Source organism: Scomber scombrus, chromosome 18 (genome assembly GCF_963691925.1).
Source record: "Scomber scombrus chromosome 18, fScoSco1.1, whole genome shotgun sequence".
In the NCBI taxonomy this organism is placed as follows: domain Eukaryota; kingdom Metazoa; phylum Chordata; class Actinopteri; order Scombriformes; family Scombridae; genus Scomber; species Scomber scombrus.
The window spans coordinates 7,724,356-7,744,314 of NC_084987.1; the positions used below are offsets into that span (position 1 = coordinate 7,724,356).

Sequence of the window (19,959 nt, forward strand, 5' to 3'; positions counted from 1 at the left end):
GATCAATATTACATTCAAAATTATGTGGGGCTGAATGTCCAAAATCTGCCTCAGGCACAGAGGAAATTAAGGCCACATTTATTTAATAAAAAGAATTACTGATCTATCATTATCATTTTTTGTTTGTTTCTTTTGGTATCAAGCAAATGCATAATAAAAAGAAGAAATGTGTTTTTGTCTTTATTATTCCTGGCAGGGACACTGATAGTAGAAGAGTCACCTTCTGCAGTTTCGTCCATGCAGCCATATGAGCTCATCTCTCCCCCTAGCGGTCAACATAATGAGGTGTATGTACGTTTTAAGTTATAAATACGGCGACTGTCGACAAAAAAAATTAAACATTATTCGGACAGAGAAAAAGACGTACTATAATGTATTTACACATAAGCTGAAAAAATACACTTCTTCTTAGTTAAATACAAATCTTCTCAGCTTGAGGAATCGTATGGGGGTATAGCTCAGTGGTAGAGCATTTGACTGCAGATCAAGAGGTCTCCGGTTCAAATCCGGATGCCCCCTGTTTTCCTCGTCTATGCTTTTAATTAAATCTGCGTTGTTGTGGTTAAAGTAGACGTTTTTAAACCCTTGAAACATCGAAGCATTTACTATTATGATGTTATTTTACTACTAACTTACGTATGAGTTCAAGCAAAACTGATAAAACGACAAGTTTATTGAGAAATTACAGCTTGTGTATAAAATGAATATCTGCTTAATCTCTTCTGCAGTGCCTCCAAAACCAGGTACTGTTACTTAAAGTGTACATATTTTTGTTAATGCTGTTACTGCAGTAATAAACATTTTTTTAATAGTATGCTTTTACCCTTCTTGAAAGACCATTACATAACTGATATTAATAACTTATGATACATCCATTATAGAAAACAACCACAGCGCATTTTGCAATAATAATATTTATTCATTTAAAAAAAAAAAGTTACCTCATTCAATACACTTTTTAAATACAACATACAGTCTTTAGCAGCTGGCTCAGTTTCCCGTTCAGGAAATAACTGTAATATACAGATTAAGACAAAAACAAACAAAAAAACATTATTAAACATCTTTAGGTCCAACAAAATGTTGTTGTTGTTGTTCACTGGCAGAAAATATCAGTTTTATACATGAGGTGCAGGTGTATCCCACCACGGCAGAGTTTCTGAGTAAAGGAGGCCACAGGAACTACAGTATGTGCTTACGTTTCCTTTTTACTATAAAAGTCTTTGTGGCTTAACGCTAGGCAGCTACTGAACTCTTTGTCATTGAAAAGCTGTTTTGTAAACTAGTGAGGTTCATAGTTTGGTTGCACTGCATGCACAGTCAGCGCAGGCATACTGAGAAATAAAGTAATCAGTGAAAGGAGTTACCAGTCAAAGGTCAAAATGATATCATAATTGAACGTTCACTGTGTTGGATAAGAGAAATAATGACTGTGATGTGAGGACAAATAAAACTTTACCCATCATGTGTATGCTTTACCTCACTCATATTTGCTTAAACACCTTATTGTTACAGTAATTCAAGATCATTTTGTAATATCTTTAGCACCCCTTGTTCAGTTCTAGTAATTAATCAATGTCATCAATCAATTTCATTCAAGTTAAGGCATTGTCTCCACTTATCAATGATAATGAAATGAGGGAATCCTAATGAAAGGAATGTGACATTACTAGTTAGATAGGATCTTTCACATAGTGTACCTCCACACATAGGCAACGTAAGGAATCTTACAGTATATGCACATGAAAGACTTCCTTACTGCGCACGTCTTCACAAGTTAACCAGATTATTACAATATAATCAAACCAATGAACCATTTTTGAAGAGTACAAAAGTCAACGCCCCGAGTCCTATTTTACTGGTATTTAGGTGGGTTATATTCCCAACCTTAAAGTCACCCAGGTGTCACCCTGAGGCTCGGGCCAGATGTGGGACAGCTCCGTGCAGTATCTCACACACAGAGTAAGACATACTGTAGGTGTGGCGAGGCGGGCTCTGTCACAGATGCCATTATGGCCTCTGCTGTGCCGAAGAGGTTGGGAACAGTTTAAGGAAGTGTGATCCACTGGAAGACTTTTCAGTTTGCGACAACCTGTGTCTTCATCCAATCCAGACTGGCAGGTAGACTGCAGAGGAGAGAGGGAGAGAAAGAGAGTCATTTTTATGACCATTTTTAGGATTGACTCACACACCATGATTACAGCAGACATGAAGAGAGAGTTTGTGGTGTGGCACTGAGACTCACCCTTCTCCTGTCAGGGCGCAGCAGGCTTGGACATGCCAGGGGTGTGTGGTGATGGTGTCAAGTGTGAGGCACTGGGAGATCTCTGCCGCTGTCATGGAGCCCTTTATGTCTTGTTTGTTAGCCAGAATAAGAATGGAGGCATTCTGCAAGTCCTACATCCAAAAAAAAAAAAAAAAAAGACTTGTTACGAAACCCTGCTTTAAGTATCAATTTATAGAATTGAACATTTCCAGTGGAAATCCCAAGAATGTCCCCACGTAAACTTTGAGAACAGCAATCTCAGCGGAATATCTAAGCACATGTGACTCAAACAAACTGATGTTGAAACTTCCTCCTAACACGTTGTGTCATGGGTTAGCAGTCTGGTTCAACACATATGACACAACCCTGAAAGCGTGAGTGTATCTCAAACATCAAAACATAAATACCAGACACACAGCCGAGCAGTTTCACCGAGTAACAAAAGAGAGTAACGTCAAGACGGTTACCAAAATAAATGAGCAGATTCTATTCTTTAACTAATCCTCCTGTAATGTGATCTTATATGAAGGATGACTGGTGGTAAAAAGAAGAAAAAACATAACTTTTAAACTAACACACACATCTGTTAAGTTAAATTGTACCTCATGTGCGAGCATTTGGTGCAGTTCTTCTTTAGTTACAGTGAGACGTTCCCGGTCAGTGCTGTCCACAACCAGAATGACAATCTGAAAGTGCCACATAAACACATTAACATCACATAAACACATCTCTCATTATCTCTGCCCTTTTTTTTTCTTTTGCTGTAAAGATAGCAGGCAGCACGAAATGTCTGCAGACATGTAGTACAGCATGTTATAAATGGTTATGTAACAGTGCTAAGTGACAGATGTTATCACTATGGAGCCAAAATAAGTGCAATAGCTCAATCAGCATGGGCTTTGAAACTTTTATGCTTTCTGTTTCTAATTCTTTTCTTGATTATCAACTTCTCAGCAACAAGCTTCAATTTATATTTTAAATTTTCAGTCATCATGTCTCTTGTTTAGATGCAGTTTCCTTTAGTGTCAGTAAGAACAACACAAGACCAAAAAGAAACAACACAAGAAGAAAGACAGAAGAACTATAACCAAAAGTCATATGTGTCATGAATAAGCACACACAGAGTGACAGAAGGTGATCCGTACCTCTGTGTTACTGTAGTATGAGTACCAGCTGGCTCGAAGGCTCTCCTGGCCCCCAATATCCCAAACCAGGAAGTGTGTTTTTCGTACTGTAATTTCCTCAACGTTGCTGCCAATCGTGGGTGATGTGTGGACGGCTTCTTTCGTCAGGCTGGACGTGTTTGTGTGGGAGGAAGGGGAAACACAACAAAAATCAAGTTACCAATCATTTATTATCGTTATATGACGCAATGTTGGCCCTCTGAAAGCTTGCCTAATCAAATATGTGGTTACAACTTACAATTGGTAGAGGACTGTTGTCTTCCCAGCATTGTCCAAACCGACAATGACGACTTTGTGCTCTGTAAGAAAGTTAAACATGTTATATTTTTATCTGCAAACTGGATATTTTGCATTCACTACTCTCACTTGAGCCAAACTGGAGTTGCACAATTTCTTAAAATCTAGGGAACATGTCAAATGGACACAGATAAGATAAAGACAGGTACAGGACTGTGATGTACTGTGGAGTAATTACATCACCACAGTAACAGTAACACCAGTACAACATTGAGTTTGAGCCAAGTTTCATATTCATTAAGTTTTTGGCAGAGAGCGAAGTTTAAGTTATTACAAACTAAGCCTGTGATTAATCATTTAGTGAGAAATGTTTCTTTAAAAATTAGGAAAATAGCATTCACAAACTCTCAGAGGCCACAGTTATGTCTTTAGTTTACTTGTTTTGTCTGACTTACAGCCCCAAAACCAAAATATATTAAATCCAGTGTCATAAATGATGAAAAAAATCAGCAAATCCTCACATTTAAAAGGCTTGAGGCATGAGAGTATTTGAGTGACAATATGTGAGACAGCATTTGAATATTAAAAAAAGAAAGAAAGAAAAAAAAAGGAAACACAAAAGCAAAATCTTCTATTAAGTTTCTTTTATAATTATGTCCAACACATATTTCGTCGTTGAGGACATTCATACACTAATACACTTTAAAAAACGCTCAAAAAGCAGCTGACTAATGAAAACACAATGATAAAACTGTAAAAGTGTGAATTAAAGTTGTAATTTACCTCTGTCACCGAAAACAGCCAACATCTTGCTCAGGAAGAATCCCATGTTCAACAAGTGTGTGTGTGTGTATAAGCGAGAGACGAATAAAATATAAAATATATAAATCCAGTAAGCTCTCCTGATGGAGACAGCACTCGGTTTCTGTCAACAGCGAACTGACTGCCCGAAAAATTCCTTTCCTACAACTAATATGAGCTTTTCCTTCAGCATAGCTTTAGTGGGTGGCGCTTCTTAAAGGTATTTTTTGAGCGCTGTGAGTCACGGACAAATAGTGTGTAGTTGTGATGCGTTCAAGTGCTGTGGGTAATATCTCACTTAGGCACGTGAGGGAGCCATCAGAGTAGTAAACATGCAACAGGTTACAAAAATAGAGATGATCAAGTAAGAGCAAAATAAAAATGACCTCAAATAAGCCAAACTCAACAAAGGTTTTACCAGGAATAAAACTGCAACTATTACTCAATAGACAGAAAATTAAATAGATAGATAGATAGATAGATAGATAGATAGATAGATAGATAGATAGATAGATAGATAGATAGATAGATAGATAGATAGATAGATAGATAGATAGATAGATAAAAGTTAGGTAAAAATAATATATACAACAAAAATATACAGGAAAATTATATTAAGAGGAGGAAAAACTATTCACAATGATTGCAGTGCCCCGTCACTATCTTATGATGTTATTATTGTAAACTGCAAGCTACTTAGACAACTCATTAATTGTTTTAGTCATTTTTAAAGCAAAAATGCCTCAGATTAGTTGGTTTCAGTGTCTTAAATGTGACGATGTAATTACTTTATTTGTATCACGTGATATTTAACCGAATATCTTTTGTTTATGGACTATTAATCAGACAAAACAAGACATCTGAATAGCCAATGTCACTTGAAGAACTGTGGAGAACTATCACAGACATAACATATTTTTAACGATTTCCTGATATATTACAGACAATATGATTAACCATTTGATTAATAAAATAAAGGGTGGAGAACAATTGTTAGTTGCAGCTCTAATCAGGACAGTTTTTTACCACCTCAATGGTTATGTCAGTAGGTAAAGACAAAAGGGATGAACTTTATTTGTATATGCTGTTGTTTGTCTGTGACAGATGACCCTTAGACTATACATCATTACAGTCTTCATCAGTATATAGGGTGGCCTTCTCTCTCTATGTGAAAATATAGTATAATTGTTTATTTATAAAAGGTTACCATTTTTATCTATCCTCATTTATCACCTGGAGAGGTGGAACTTATCAAACTCACTCTGCAGACCGGCTTCAGTACATAAACACTGAGCTGGGAAAGTCAGCTCCATTCTCATTAAATAATTTATGACATATCCTAAAACTCAAGCTGTCCCTGAGTAATTTCAGATAGCTCACTGAAGCTCTGTATCTGGTGTTTTAGTTGTTGTCTGCTTTTATGATGCATACATACTTGTAAAAGAGACCTCCTGTATTGTAGACCTCTCTGTATTCTTCTTGAGTGTAAATAAAGGATTATATAACTCATAGGACTCATCTTTTTAAAAGAACAATCTGTGATTTCTTTGTTTTTATTTATTTGAACACAACATATTTCCCGAAAGTATTATCTGTGTTGAAATATAAACTCCAAACTAATTTCAGACATCATCAAAATCAAATTTTTTTAAAGCTGTCAGTCAGTAAAAATGTATAAATACACCAGAGTAAAACATTTGGGGAATACAGACATGCCTTTTAATTAATGAGTTCATGTCAAACTTTTGATTAATACCTGTAATTGATATGCTCAAAGCAATGGCCATCTTTAACTTGTAGCTTTTTTTATGACATTATCTGTAAGTGTCCACTTTCCCCTGTTTTTTCTATCATTATTGGCATATCTGTGCTACCTGTGCTCTGAAATGAAACATAAAGGTAAAGGTCAACAAAAGCTTAACTGAGTAATCAACAGAAAAGCCTGAACTCACCTATAAATCCTTACATCATGTGTCGCAGCTCAGAAGTCCGAGTTTAGCCAGGAGCACTTGAAATCAACATACAACGCAGTTTCCTTTGTCACACCGACGACAGGAGGGGGGCCAATGACGCAGAAAATGACGCTACTGTCCAGCCCATATATGGAAAGTGAAGTGAAACAGTTTTCCTTCCTCTTTCTCGTATAGCAGGAACATGTTTATGAAGCAGCTGGTGAAAGCAAAACCGGCACTGACAAGAATCCCCTGAGATTTCCCCTGAACCGTCGGTGCTCCCGGGTGTTTCCAAGCAAGTACCCAGTCAATAAAAACACAATAAACACAAGTAATGAAATGAAAATGAAAGACTGTGACCCTGTGGAGATTCAACATGATTATTAGCCTAAATGAACCTCTCCACTCATTTAAAAACACTGATTAAAATGAAGTTTTAGATTAATCCTATAATGTTCTCCAGGACAACAAAAGATATTAACATAATGTTCTTAAAATGTATTTATTAATCCTCTCTACAAATCCTATAATTAGTTTGCTGTACTGGTATGACTATTTTGACTTGATCTCTGACCTCTCAAGCCCTTGCTGCTCTGTTGGGGTCGTTTTTTCCAAGTTAGGTTAATGAGAATAATCCCACCTCACCCACAGAGAGTTAAAGCTAAAGGTAACTGTGACAACCATCTCTTATACAAATGTCTCACTTCTGGCTTCTATTTTTAAGATTTTTGCATAGAGTGCAGTTTCACCAAAAACAATACAATGCCACAATTCCTTTTGTGTGTTGTTCCAGTCTTTACATATATTCAAATCTTTGGCTACTTGGTGCAGTTTTACTTCCATGCCTTTGTTTATGCCCTTTTTGACTAACATTAACGTGAAAAACATGCACAACAACATATTTTGACATGAATATGAGGTGTAATTGTTCAACTTCTTTACCTCAAGCTCAGTTTTATTTCCTTTGATGTGCCACACATGTGTTGCTCTTTCCACCACAATAACAGACCTTGTTACATATAACTGCGATGCAAGTTAGATGTTTGAGTTTCAGGTGGAAACCGCTTCCTCATCTGTGACATTTTTCTCCTCTGCAGAGGCGAGCAAGCTGCAGATAAAAAGATGACAGTTCTGAGTCTGAGAAATAAAAAACCCACATCCTGGACTCAGACATACCTTTAAACTTCAGTCTTTTGCTTGTGTGTCTTCCATGACTCAAATACTTGGTGGGTTGCTGCAATTTGAGAGGTGTCTTCTGGAGGTATTAGTGTGTAGAAACAATCATGTGATGAAGTTACTGTAGCTTCTGTGAAGTGTTCAAAAGAAGCAAACAATCTAGTCCTTTTTGTTTTTTTCCCATCCCAGCACTTTGACTGGACCGGTTTTACAGGCAGAGAGGATGTGAGGTGTTTTGTTAGACACAGCATGATTTCATGGTCATGTTTTTTTGTACCCAGTTCAAAATAAGATATCTTAGAGAGATATAATTTGAGCTCAAGAAGAAGAAAAGCCATTGTATTCTATCATTTCTTCAGGACTGAAATCTCTTTGTATATGTCCTGAGAGAAATACAGATAAAACACATAAAAAGATTAAAAAAACTTGCATCTTTGGATCAATGAAAAGACACAATTGCATTTTCTGCTTAAATTTTTAATTAAAATACGAATTTATCCACAGATTAAAAATGAAAGGCAGAAAAAGCAAAATGTAGCTACAATCAGGCACCAATGATACATGTTATTTCATATTTTTAACAATTGCGATAACGCAACAATAACATTATTTACTGATCATTATTTAATATTTATTTATTCAACTGAAAACAGGGACAGGCCGAAGCAGCCCGCCAAAGACATTCATGGATTCTCCATTATAGATAACTGAGTAAAGACCAAAGTTGATCCAACCCCCTTTCCCACCCCCCACCCACTTGATACGCCTCTCACTACCTCACAAGAACTGAAGATTTAAAAAAAAAAAAAAAAAATGAAGATAAAGAAAAATAAAGAAAAGAAAAGAAAATTGCAAATGTCCACAGGAAGAAAAGAAAAATCAACACTAATTCAGTCAGAAATCAAAGAGTAAGAAGAGAGTGGTATTTAATATCAGACTAGCTAGCTGTTTGGGGGTGAAGTTGGGAGTGAATAACCACACACGAGTACTTTTTATATAACCATTAGCCCTGAAAAACAGACGACGAAGCTGGTGCAAAGAAAAACAAGATGTGCTGGAGCGACAGCAACGGGCTACGGTGCAGAGTAGCCACAAGACACGAAAAGACACAGACATGGCATGAAAACGAGTGTAACAAGAGTTAAGACATCCCACCGTAGCAGTGGTGGACATGGCTTGGCGAGACATTCCGGCACTTGTGATTGGAGTTTTTTTTAAATGAGGGTGTTTTTATTTATTTTTTTAAGGGTGGGAGTGACTAAGGCAGGACATTTCATTCACACAACTACAACTGCAGTGCTGCTTTAAAAGCTGCACTAACGTTACCAGAGAACAAGTGAATACAGCGGGCGGCCTCAGCACCCACGAGGAAGAGAAAAACAGAAATGGGAGGACTGGGTCAAACGTGTACAGTCGGGTACAGTGGCTGAACCACGTCAGGGAAGAAGTAAACGTCTTTGGAGTGTATTCTTTGTTGTTATCAAGCTGACATGAGCGTAGCAACAGTGATAAATTCTCATGTTTAAATATGGCAACTTCTCCACCAGCTTTTCTTTTTTTTTTTTTTTTAAGGTCTGGGTGATAGAGTGGAGGTGAGAAACTCATAACTTGTGGATCTTAGAATAGGCGGAAACCCTGAAATCCAAAAGCACTGAGTGAGATTAAGGTAAAGAGAAACCCTGACACTGTACATGGGGACGGTGACATTAGACCCTGTTTAAGACTGCAGAGGACAGACACGACAGACTACAGCTCTACCAGCCTTCACACTCTACAATTGAAGGAGAGATTGAGTCATACAGATCACAATCATAGATTCACAATCGTAACAATTACTGTCCTCGTGCTGTCAGTATAGAAATCTATGATATTCATGCAGTATTAACATAGGAAACAAAAAACAGACCAATATATTTTTTTCTAAACATAAATAAATTGAATTGCAAGAAGAAGTTGACGAGAATGGCATCTGGCAGTTGATGTATTTCTTTACATTATACTGGGATGTAAACAGATTAATTTGTTTAGCCTGACTGGCATGGCCCCAAACCCACACTTCAGTTTCCTCTGAACCCCCTTCATCTCTCCCTGCTCTCAGTCTGTCCAGAAGCTTCCTTTGCCTCAGTGGTATGATGTGTGCTCAGCGGATGTAGACGTCCCTTCCCCAGTCGTCCTGGTTCTTGTTGCGGCTCATGTTGGCCCCCGTGTCCACGGGTTCCTGGCAGTAACGCTCCCTCAGCTTGGCACGTCCATGCGGCTGCGTCTGGCTTGGCATCGGAGGGTGGTTCAGGTTTTCCTGGTCTGGCTCAGCACCTTCATCTTCCCAGGAGGCCTGCCGACCGTGATGCTGCGCCAGGTGGAGGCGACTGCCCCCGCTTCCTCGGTAGGGCTCGGGCTCTTCATAGGGGTCAGTCTCAATGTCCATGCACGAGTCGCCGGCCTCGGTGTAGGCAGAGTCCCGGCTGCCCTGCGTCTCTGAGTCGAAGGTGTCCTGCCGTGACAGTCCTCGGCCGCTCCCTCCTCGTAGTTGGCCACGGGAAGAGCGCAGGTACGTCTGCTGCTGCTGCTGCTGAGGTTTTCCTCCCAGGTCTGTCTGATAGTCATGCAGAGTGCCACTCCCACCGCACTCTGTCAGATGCCCTTCCCGCTTCTGCTCACCGTGTACCAGGTACGGCCCCTGCAGCGAGTCACAGCCATGCCACACAGCAACCATGCAGAGACACAAACAGCAGAGCAAAACCAAACTGTCAGTAGTTAGTCAGCGGGGTTAGCATGAGGCAGGGCAAACAATGCAGGACATCCAAAACAAACAAACAGAAAAGTAACACACACAATGAACTACCTTGCACTAAAAGCATTAGTGCTCATGAATGACAGCCTATAAAAGTTTGCACACACACACACTCACACACCCACAAGCACACTCACACTTACTCAAAAATTCAGATCACAACCCATACACGCATATAACAATACTCAATCAGCCAAAGCACACAAGTTTTAAATCATGATATCTGCCAGCAAACAAAAAACACACCCAAGCAGTTAATCAACAAGCAGACTGAAGGGCAACCATTACAACAGTGCCACCTTCTGGCTGATTGACTTGATGGTACCAAAAAAGGCAGAAATGGCACCACAGCAACCACATGATTATGTAATTAAATTCAGCTCTATTATGTTTTTTAGTGACACACAGAGCTGAAGAGGTTCAATGATTATATGTAAATTAAGAAATACAAGTGAGTTTAAAGTGCATTTGACTCTACTATTATATAGGTCAATTATGTTGTTTAAAATGAAAGCCTAAATGAATTTGTAGAAGGAGGCAGTTTCGGATATAAAACATGTTTCGAGTTATTTGGTGCTCATTGTTAAGTGTGGAGCACATCGTAATTTATGAGTAACCAGTAGTAACTTGGGAATAAAGACATAAACAGTTTAGTCTTTTTCTGTTAAAATCATTACAAAATGATAACAAATGAAATCGGACAGAGTGTTAGTAACAGCCTCTGCCAAACTAAGCACTTCTGTTTGAAGAGGCGGACATGACTTGCTGTTTTCAGGGGCGGTGCCATGGCAACACGGAGGAGGACAGCAAACTGGATTCAGCCTCCCAGAGAAGAAAAAGTGCTGGAGAAAGGAGGCCAGGGAGCTAAAGAGGACAGGGTGGGGGCAGGAGATATCATTTTACTCTTGATTACAGCAAGATGGAGGGGGCCCCCGGGGCAGAGGTGCCTTATGGGTTATTCCTTAAGTCCAGTGTGGACTGAGTTGAGCAGCTCTCACAGTTATATAAGTGCAGGGAAGGAAATGCTCACCTGCTAGGATATATCATTTTACTTGTGTATGTTCTCAAAACTTTGCGTGAATGTGTGTCGTGACTTCTCATTTGTGTCGTGTTTCTATATACAGCATAAACAGGGTTTTAATGCATTCTTCCTTCAGGGTAAAGAGATCAGGCTGCTGGGTTTTGGTTGAGGTTGAGTTGCCAGAGTCCTCCCTTTCCTCTCTCTGCTGGACTTCAGAGAGCGTGTTCTTCCACTTTTTCGTCATTGGCTACAGGCCCGTCCATGTCAGGCCACAGATCCAAATTTCTGCGCAGGGAGGTGAGCACCTGTACCTGCAGGTTGGAGACGGGTTCAGGAGAGGCGGCCAGGGCTGCCGTGGCCATGGTGCGGTTGAGCAGAGGATTGGGAGGGTTGCTGCTCGGAGGGTGTGTCGCCTTCCAGTAGGCCTCCAGGTAGTCAGCCAGGTGCTCGCAAGCATCCTCCAGCTGGTTCTCGTCCAGGATGATGTCAAACAGTTCCTGTGTGTAAATAAAACACACATTTTGGGTTACAGGTTTTACAGAATCCATACAGATCCTTTAATTCTCTCACAACACAAAACTCACAGGTGGGCACTGAGCCAACTTGTCTGCTGCCACCATCTGCACATTTAGGTGTTTAGCCTGGGACTTCCCCCTGGATTTGATGAGCCTCTGGAGAACCTGGAGGGATATAATAGCAGTGTTTACTGAAACAACAATTATTTATATATATTATTAATGTACTCGCCCACCTCTGCTCAGATGCACACTGTTATAATTTTATGACTGTAAAAGGAGAGAATTGAGGAAAAAAAAGCTGTAGAGGTTTTGACCACTAAGTAGCACAATGGAGCAATGTTTTTACAAGTGGGTCACCAATTTGTTTGTATTATGCAAGCGCACAGACAGCCAGATTCATATCCTGCTGCCGGTTTCATGCTGCTCTGCTGCAGTCGGCTGTCGTAACGCATCAACAAGTGTTAACAAAAGCAGTGAAACGGGCAAGCAAGCCAACACGTTCATAAACAATCATGATTAAAGTGTTTAAAAAACTGTCTGTGCTTGTTTTTTATGAAGAAGTAAATGCACAAAACTGACTGCAGAACTGAAACATCATCTTCTGCCATACCTTAGGTGAGGCTATTTTGATATAGACAATGATGGGAGCCAGGGAGGTCTTAGACAGCTGAGAGGGGTGGTTGATGGTGTCCGCATCCAGAGCGACCAGCTGAAGGGTGCGGGCCAGCTCAAAGATACGCTCAATCTCACTCTGCACCTCCGCTGAAGGCCCAGGAAACAGATAAGACACGTAAGGAAAAGAATAATGTAAACTCCTCTCCTTGAAGAGACACTGTTTATCAGCCACGCTTCCTTTTGACTTAGTGACACAAGTACATAACCGGCCTGTTAGTACTCAATCATGCATGTCGACATTTTAGAGAAAACAGATCCAAGCAAATGAATTAGATTGGATCACAGTCTAAGTTCCATTTATGCACAGCTAAATGGAGCAGTGCTGCATTCTCATTCTGCTGCCACCTCCCGACACATTTCCTTATGCACTTCTCATCCTTTTCACGTCACAGTTGCAAAGGAAAGAGGCACTTAAGAATGAGATGCCACTGCGTCTGGAATAACTAACAATAAGGGCACAATTTCTCACCATGTAAATAAAGCGGAAAACAAAAGAAAAACACCCTCATCAAACAAATGGAGTGGAACATTAGTTTTTGTTAGCGCTAATAGCCACAGCAGTAATTATTCTATCAGGTGAACCACTCAAGTCTGCGGACTGCTTGGGCGTTTTGTTTTCATTGTTCCTCAACAACAGCCTAGAAGGGCTTGTTATTTAAGAATTTCGTGCACAGTTCCTGTTTTCTTTTTTCTTTTTTTTTATCAGCCTGTTGACGTGTAAGGAGAGAGATTAAAACGGAAACCAGAATGTTCCTCGCCTGTCTGGTCGAACCTCATCGCCTCCGAGGTGTGTGTGCTGCCAACCCAGCGGCAGTGAAAGATAACAGGGGCAAAGCAATCTGCAAAGACACGGGGCCTGCACACATTTTAGCAGCCTCCAGAGGGCTGAATGATAGAGAATTAAAGCTGGAGGCAAAACAGGACGTCCATGATAAGAAACATGAACTTTAACTCATATAAAGACATAGCAGGAAAGGTTTCTATTAACCTCGACAAAAACTTTAGCAAATTTGGATTTGACTTCGGTTAGATCTTGCTTCTGTGCCTCGACCGGGAAAAAAAGCTTCTATTGAGACTATCTTTGGGTACAGCTGCACACGTACAGTAAAGGGACAGCATCAGGTCGCAACATAAGGGTGAGAGCAGTGCGTTTCCGTCTCTGCTCACAGTTGAAGAGCAGCTACCAGTCGCCCTTCTGCCCTCCCACGGATCTGTTCCTGCTTTTGGTTTCATAACGCTTTCCTTTTTGTTGGAGACTACAGGCTGTCACAGAAGTATGAGGAACAGAGAAACTGACAGGCAAGCAGACAGGCAGACAAATGTATGAGTGGATGATGAATATAGTGAGAAAAAAGGGGAGGGAAGAGGGAAAAAGGCTTCATTGTCTTGTTGGAAGGAGAGCATACGTACCCAGTACGTCTGAATCAAAAGGGAGTGGAGGAAGAAGATGGGTGGTGGGAGAGAGAAAGGGGAGGCGGGTAAAGGGCAGAAAAGACAGGATGAAGAGAGAGAGGAGGCCAGATCAGACTCAGGCATTCAGAGTACGCACAAAAAGGGGGAAAAACTGACACTTTCAGGTCTTTGGATGATGAACAATGGTACTTAGATGATTTGTTCACCTTTACAGTGTCTAAAATGAAACTATAGTATGTAAACTAGTACATTTTGCAGAAATTATATTTTATAATACAGAATTCCAAAATTCAAGTGGCTTACAGATTCATCACATTAAAAATGTAAATTTGAATCTTAAATGATCAGGAGTTATCAAAGATTTAAGCTGAGATATACAAAATATTGATGTGCTTTTCTTTTTGACAAATGTGTTTTAATGCCATTTGAAAATAGTCAGAGATACGTTTACTATTATTGAAAGTATGTATCATCTATGTATCTATGTATCTATGTATCTATCTATCTATCTATAGAAGCACACTTAAAGAGCGATACAGACATGAAACACAGATAGTGAGAGATAGTTAAATGGATGTGACATGATGAAAAGAAAGGTTTTCCAATTGCCTAATCTCCATTACAGTATTTTTTCTTTACATTATGAACCATCAAATAACAAAAAAAATGATCCTTATTACTGTCCATTTTCTCAGTGGCATTTCCTATTTTTGTGGAGAGCAGAATTGTGCAGTCTTACCCAAGCTGGAGCGGGTACTGGAGCGCTCGATGATGGTGTGTTTGCTGGGGTTGTTGAGGACTGAACGTTTGGCCAGGGAGATGTCTGCTGTCACCCGTGTGATGGATATCCTGAAACAGAGATCCGGTGCACCTGTTGTTACCAGATTGGTAAACAGAAACCTTTTTAAGCTAAAGCCTACAATGTATAGCGAGTGGATTCTTACCTGCCCTCAAACTTGTGTTTCAAAAAGTCAAAGAGCGCTTTCTGCATCATGTCTGTCACCTTAAAAAAAAGGGGGGGGACACCAGGCATAAGACAACATCCTATGGAGGCGAAGTATGTAAAACAAGCACATGCTGCTCATTTGTCTCCTCACCTCGTAGCCTTTGAGCGACGGTCCGACTAGGATGATGGGTCTCATGGAGGGAACCACGTCATAGGGGGGGACATGCTCCATCTGTGCAAAGTAATTACAGCAGCAACATTGGGGTGAATCACATTGTCTTACCACGTCTGACTGTCTGCACATTTACACACTTGCAAAAAAGCTCACACAGATCTACAGCCACAGAGTTACACTCACAAGCATACATAAATAAAAAATTAACACAACACAAATGCCCTCCACTCCCTGCTGTGAGCAGTCAGATTGATAGATGGCCAGTTTTAGACGCCGGAGTCCATTCGCTTTTTGACAGCTTATAAATGTTAGGAGGCAGGGATCAATTTCTCCAGAGAAAGCCCTCGCCTCTATTTCTTAGTCTGCAGTCTCACATAATTAAAGTGTCCATAATTAAACCAGACGCCAGTGTCAGGAGAGCTCTCGTGACTGTGCTGCTGCTGCTCTAACACAAGCGTCATCCTTCACACACTCTTTCTTTGTGTTATGCAGTAACACTTGAGGGGAATTGTCAAGTTATTGCTGCCAGTGACTAAACGGCATACAGTTCCACTATTATAAATTGACTTTGTACATATGTGCTTCATTATTTTGTTCTCATCCACAAACCCCATTTTTTGACATATAAGCTGAAAATCTAAAATAAATAGTACCTGTCCTGAAAACGAGTATTTCCACCCTAAATTGTACATCTAAAATATGACTTTTACCTGTATTTTTGCATCAGGTATTGTCTTTTAAATGCATTTCTGGGTTAAACAATTACTGGATTACTGGAGTGTGTAGCTTTCCTTAAGCCATTCACACTTAAAATGGAGAGACCTTATAGAGAACACCCACACACAAGCGCTCAATATTGTAGCGCATGAACTTTAGGCTTATTCATACATTATGAATCATGAAAAGAATGATTCATCTATAAGGACTCCATAAGCATCTGTCTTCTTTAGAAGCCGTCTGTTTTCTAGTGACAAGGGGTTGAAAACAGTGACATGTCCTATATACTCCAACAACAGGAAAATTGGTTGTCTTTTCTTTTTACATCCGTATTCCAAGCACACCTCCTCCTCCGTGTGTGTGTATGTATGTGTGTGTGTGTGTGTGTGTGTGGTGCAGCTCTTCAAGCGGGAGGAGATAATGCTGGAGTGCCCTTGCTCTACAACATTACATTACATAAAGCAGCAGAGCAACGGAAGCTCATTTCACCTCATTTGTATTCACAGAAGCTAAAAATACATATTTTAAAAGTTTCCAAATGGCTCTTGTCTCTAAAGGGGCAGAGCTGGGGCACCGAACATAACAATAGTGCTCGCTCGTTAGCACAGGGCAGAATGTAGTGAGGTGAGTTAGAGGGATGATGATGTACTGTGCGTAACAGAGCATTCAGTATTACGGTTATTCTTCCTAATAGTAATGTTTAGATGTTGTGGTTGACAGTTGCTATTTTTGCAGTGAATGAATACCAAGTTAAAGAAGGGCTTTCAAATACATAAGAATAGGATTTAGTTTCAGGTAAATACTTAAAATTGCTTGACTCAAGGGAATATTTTAGTATATGTTTAACTTTATATTAACCTCTTAATCTTCATCCCTATTTTGGTGCAACAACTGAAACGGCATTCCCAAATCCAAATGACTGTAGCTCCTGAACCACAGTGACTATCTGAGTAAATAAAGTCTTGCAGGAAAGGAAACCTCTTAAAGTTTCAGAAATACTCGAGGTGATACAGAAACAGAGCAGAAGGTCTTTGAAGTCAGCAAAAATTTAAACATCTGTCTTCTTTTTTCAGTCTAAATAACAGCCCATGGTTTTGTCTGTAAAGGGCGAGGGCAGTATGAGGCTGTAAACTAAACACCAGTGAATACCTGCCTCACATTTTAAGCAGATAGCACACAGTATGACCATCCTATAGTGTTTTCTGTCATGAAAAGGTCAAGGGAGATTTCCAAAAAGGACATTTGGAGACTATAATTTTGAGTTCTTCCTCATTACGGTGAAATCTAAAGAAAGATAGAGAGGGGATGGACAACCAGCAGAGTTTAAAACCTTATTATTACTTTAAGATAATGTTGTGATAACTATTGGAATAAAAACTGGATCTGTATCTCCTACTGCTTCTACACACTTTTTCTCTCTGCAGTCTAATGCCTGTTTATATATGTGTCGAATTGTGCTAAAAAGCATAAACACAGCTGACTGTGGGCTCTAATCAGCCATCATAAATGGAAATGAAAGCATGTCAGGATGTATTACTGTTGCACTCTGACTAAGAGGCTCTGGGATGGATCTGCACCTGCATCTACATAATGACAGCTGTGATACAAGCTCTGGGGAAATGACCGGAAACAACAGAGGCGACACCATGATTTACAAATGATCCTATGAGTATTTGTGCTTGGAAGCATGAACACATACTGTAAAATATCCTGCACACAAAAAACAAACTGAATTCTTACCCGTTGAACCTTTTACTGAATAATATGACCACAAGTTACCACAAGAAGGAAAATGTAAGACAATGAAGGCAACAGAGGATGAGGAGACAGAGAAACAACATTGAAATGTTAGAGGTTAGTCTCGTTAGGAAACGAACCGCACTCACCGACTTCTGTTTCTGTTTAGCTGGGCCACCTACAGTATCATTCCACACAAAAGCCAGAAGAGACAAAAAAAAAGCACAAAACACAAGAGCACATTTAGTTATTGACAGGTTAGGATTAGGGGGATGGGGGGGGGGAGGTTGGGAGACGAGCTGTTTATTGATTAAAACAGAGTTAATACTGACTGCCTTCCACTGTGGCTTCATTTAAAAAAGATTCACACTGATTTGCAGCAGCAGCCATTTCAGAGTGTATCCGAGTTAGTTCAACACCTCTCTCAGCTGATAAGCACAGAAACAAACATCCAAACATATCTCATCGTGATCGGAGCCTGAGGGGCCTGAACAGTGTTAGATTTGGGAGCTAAAGTAGCAGAAGAAACGTTGTGAGGCTGTTAGTGAGAGATGGAGAAAGGAAGGAGAGCAAGTAGATCTGACCACATCCTGGAGGAGAAGGGGACAAATGCAGGGAGGGATGCTGGCGAGTTTAGCAGTGTCCAAGGCCCCCTAATGTTACCTTCTTAAAGAAGGGCAGCCGGTGGGCGTTGGCCTGAGGGGATGTTACGCTGCCTGACATGCCCTTGGGGGAGCGAGGGTCACCCTGGGACTCAAGGGGCTCCTCAATATCCAGGTCGAGGGGGTCAACATCAAAGGAGACTGTGGACATGTCCACGTGAGCTGATGAGGGGGTGGAGAGCAGACGGTGCAGAGAGAGGGACAAGAGGAGAGAAAGAAACACAGAGAAGGAAGAGAAAGAGTCGAAGTGAAAGAGAACGAAAGCAGAGAAAAAATAATAGAGAAGTAAAGGAAAAGGGGGGAAGGAGTAAATAGAAAGAAAGAATGTAAGATGCATCCAGACAGAGGTATGGAGGAGTTTTGCAAGAGATGGCACAGAGATTGAAAAAGGTGGCACAGTATGACTTAAACTGGAAATAACATTGAGAAGAGATTTTTTTTTAAAACAAAAACAAAACTAGAACACATCAGATTATCATGAAGCAAGGCACAGATGTGGAGTATAATAACATAAACAGCAGAGGAGGGGAGTGACGTCGGCGTGGCGAGAAAGCAACACAACTTGAAGTGTAGGGGTGAAAGAACTGGGTGAAGGACTGGCTTCAGAGGAAACTGGAACAAAGTAGTAGATAGGAAAGAAAGAATCATGCTGCGAGGGGAGCTGGGGCTTGGAATAAAGTGTGTGGCGGGTTTGTTGTTGGAGAGGCGAGTGTGGAAGGTACGGGGAAGGTGGACGCAGTAGGTGGGTGTCTCTTTCTTCATATTCTATTATGCAGATATTAAACTCAGTTCAGTGGATCTATTGGACTAACAAAAAACTCTTAATGTCAATCAGAGTTGTTTATTTTTCCACGTTTGCTCTCTCCTGCTGTCTCTGGATATCAAGCAGCAGGTCTGTGTCGTCTCGACGATGCACACACAAGCCAGACATACTTATCAAGTTTAATGAGCGGTCCACTCTCGGCTCTATTTCAGTCCCGCCCTTTGTGCTAATGACAGACTTCCTAAGTTCTCTCTCACTTCACACAGCAACCCACCGAGATGCGCCGTGATTCATCATCATGCCTGACTAACTAGCCAATTAAAATTTTCATCTAAATATCAGGCGCCTGTCTCTTCTCACTCGATCAGGATTGCACACGTGCCCACACAAACATGCACACGCAGTTACTATTTTGCCAGTTGATAAGGAGACCCTCCTCTCAAACACACACACACACATACACACACACACACACTACTCCCCAACCTCACCTGTGCCAGGAGGGGTGGGCCTGCGGGTTCCAGTGGCAACATCCAGACTGGAGCTTCCTCCAGATTTACTGTAATGAGATATATGGCGTCAAATTATTGCTTGGTGAAAAGAGAGCAATAAATTAGCTTCACAGTACCAAGTGCACAATATAAACACATGCAAAATTGTGTCCCCCCTCAAAAAAACAACCAGTTTTTGTTGTTTGAATTAATCTCCAAGCACCCCATAATTCTTAGGTTTCCGTCTACAAAATGACACAAATTACATAAAACAACATGTTATTATGACCTTGACAGATCAGATAATAGACTAGTAATGAAAACAAATGAAAGAAAGCAAAAGTAAGCTGCTGTTTATGTGCACAAGGTTAAAAAAACACAAGAGTGCTTGCATTGCAAATTGTATATTAAAATCCAATCAGCTAAATTTTTGA

The 19,959-nt window shown here is 40.3% G+C and overlaps 2 protein-coding genes and 1 non-coding gene across 4 annotated transcripts in view; 1 reads left to right on the forward strand and 2 right to left on the reverse strand.

The window, feature by feature from the left end:
* Nucleotides 1-447: 447 nt before the first annotated feature.
* trnac-gca (transfer RNA cysteine (anticodon GCA)) lies at nucleotides 448-519 on the forward strand. Its single transcript has one exon. It is a non-coding gene; the product is annotated as a tRNA-Cys (tRNA).
* Nucleotides 520-902: 383 nt separating this feature from the next.
* arl5c (ADP-ribosylation factor-like 5C) lies at nucleotides 903-4,638 on the reverse strand. Its single transcript, XM_062438648.1, has 6 exons — nucleotides 4,471-4,638; nucleotides 3,689-3,749; nucleotides 3,412-3,559; nucleotides 2,869-2,952; nucleotides 2,246-2,397; nucleotides 903-2,126 (listed from the first exon to the last, which is right to left on the reverse strand). Exons 1-6 carry the CDS (start codon nucleotides 4,514-4,516, stop codon nucleotides 2,078-2,080), a joined length of 540 nt encoding a protein of 179 aa, XP_062294632.1. The 5' UTR covers nucleotides 4,517-4,638; the 3' UTR covers nucleotides 903-2,077.
* Nucleotides 4,639-8,080: 3,442 nt separating this feature from the next.
* Nucleotides 8,081-19,959, reverse strand: part of cacnb1 (calcium channel, voltage-dependent, beta 1 subunit) — a 30,835-nt gene continuing 18,956 nt past the window's right edge. For both annotated transcript variants that reach the window (XM_062438101.1, XM_062438102.1), the window contains exons 6-14: nucleotides 19,526-19,593; nucleotides 17,759-17,787; nucleotides 15,132-15,212; nucleotides 14,979-15,037; nucleotides 14,774-14,883; nucleotides 12,557-12,708; nucleotides 12,013-12,108; nucleotides 11,740-11,925; nucleotides 8,081-10,293 (exon numbers count right to left, since the gene is read on the reverse strand). In XM_062438101.1, the coding sequence (XP_062294085.1) occupies nucleotides 9,757-10,293; nucleotides 11,740-11,925; nucleotides 12,013-12,108; nucleotides 12,557-12,708; nucleotides 14,774-14,883; nucleotides 14,979-15,037; nucleotides 15,132-15,212; nucleotides 17,759-17,787; nucleotides 19,526-19,593 (1,318 nt within the window). In that variant the 3' untranslated portion in view covers nucleotides 8,081-9,756. The remainder of the gene's footprint in view (nucleotides 10,294-11,739; nucleotides 11,926-12,012; nucleotides 12,109-12,556; nucleotides 12,709-14,773; nucleotides 14,884-14,978; nucleotides 15,038-15,131; nucleotides 15,213-17,758; nucleotides 17,788-19,525; nucleotides 19,594-19,959) is intronic.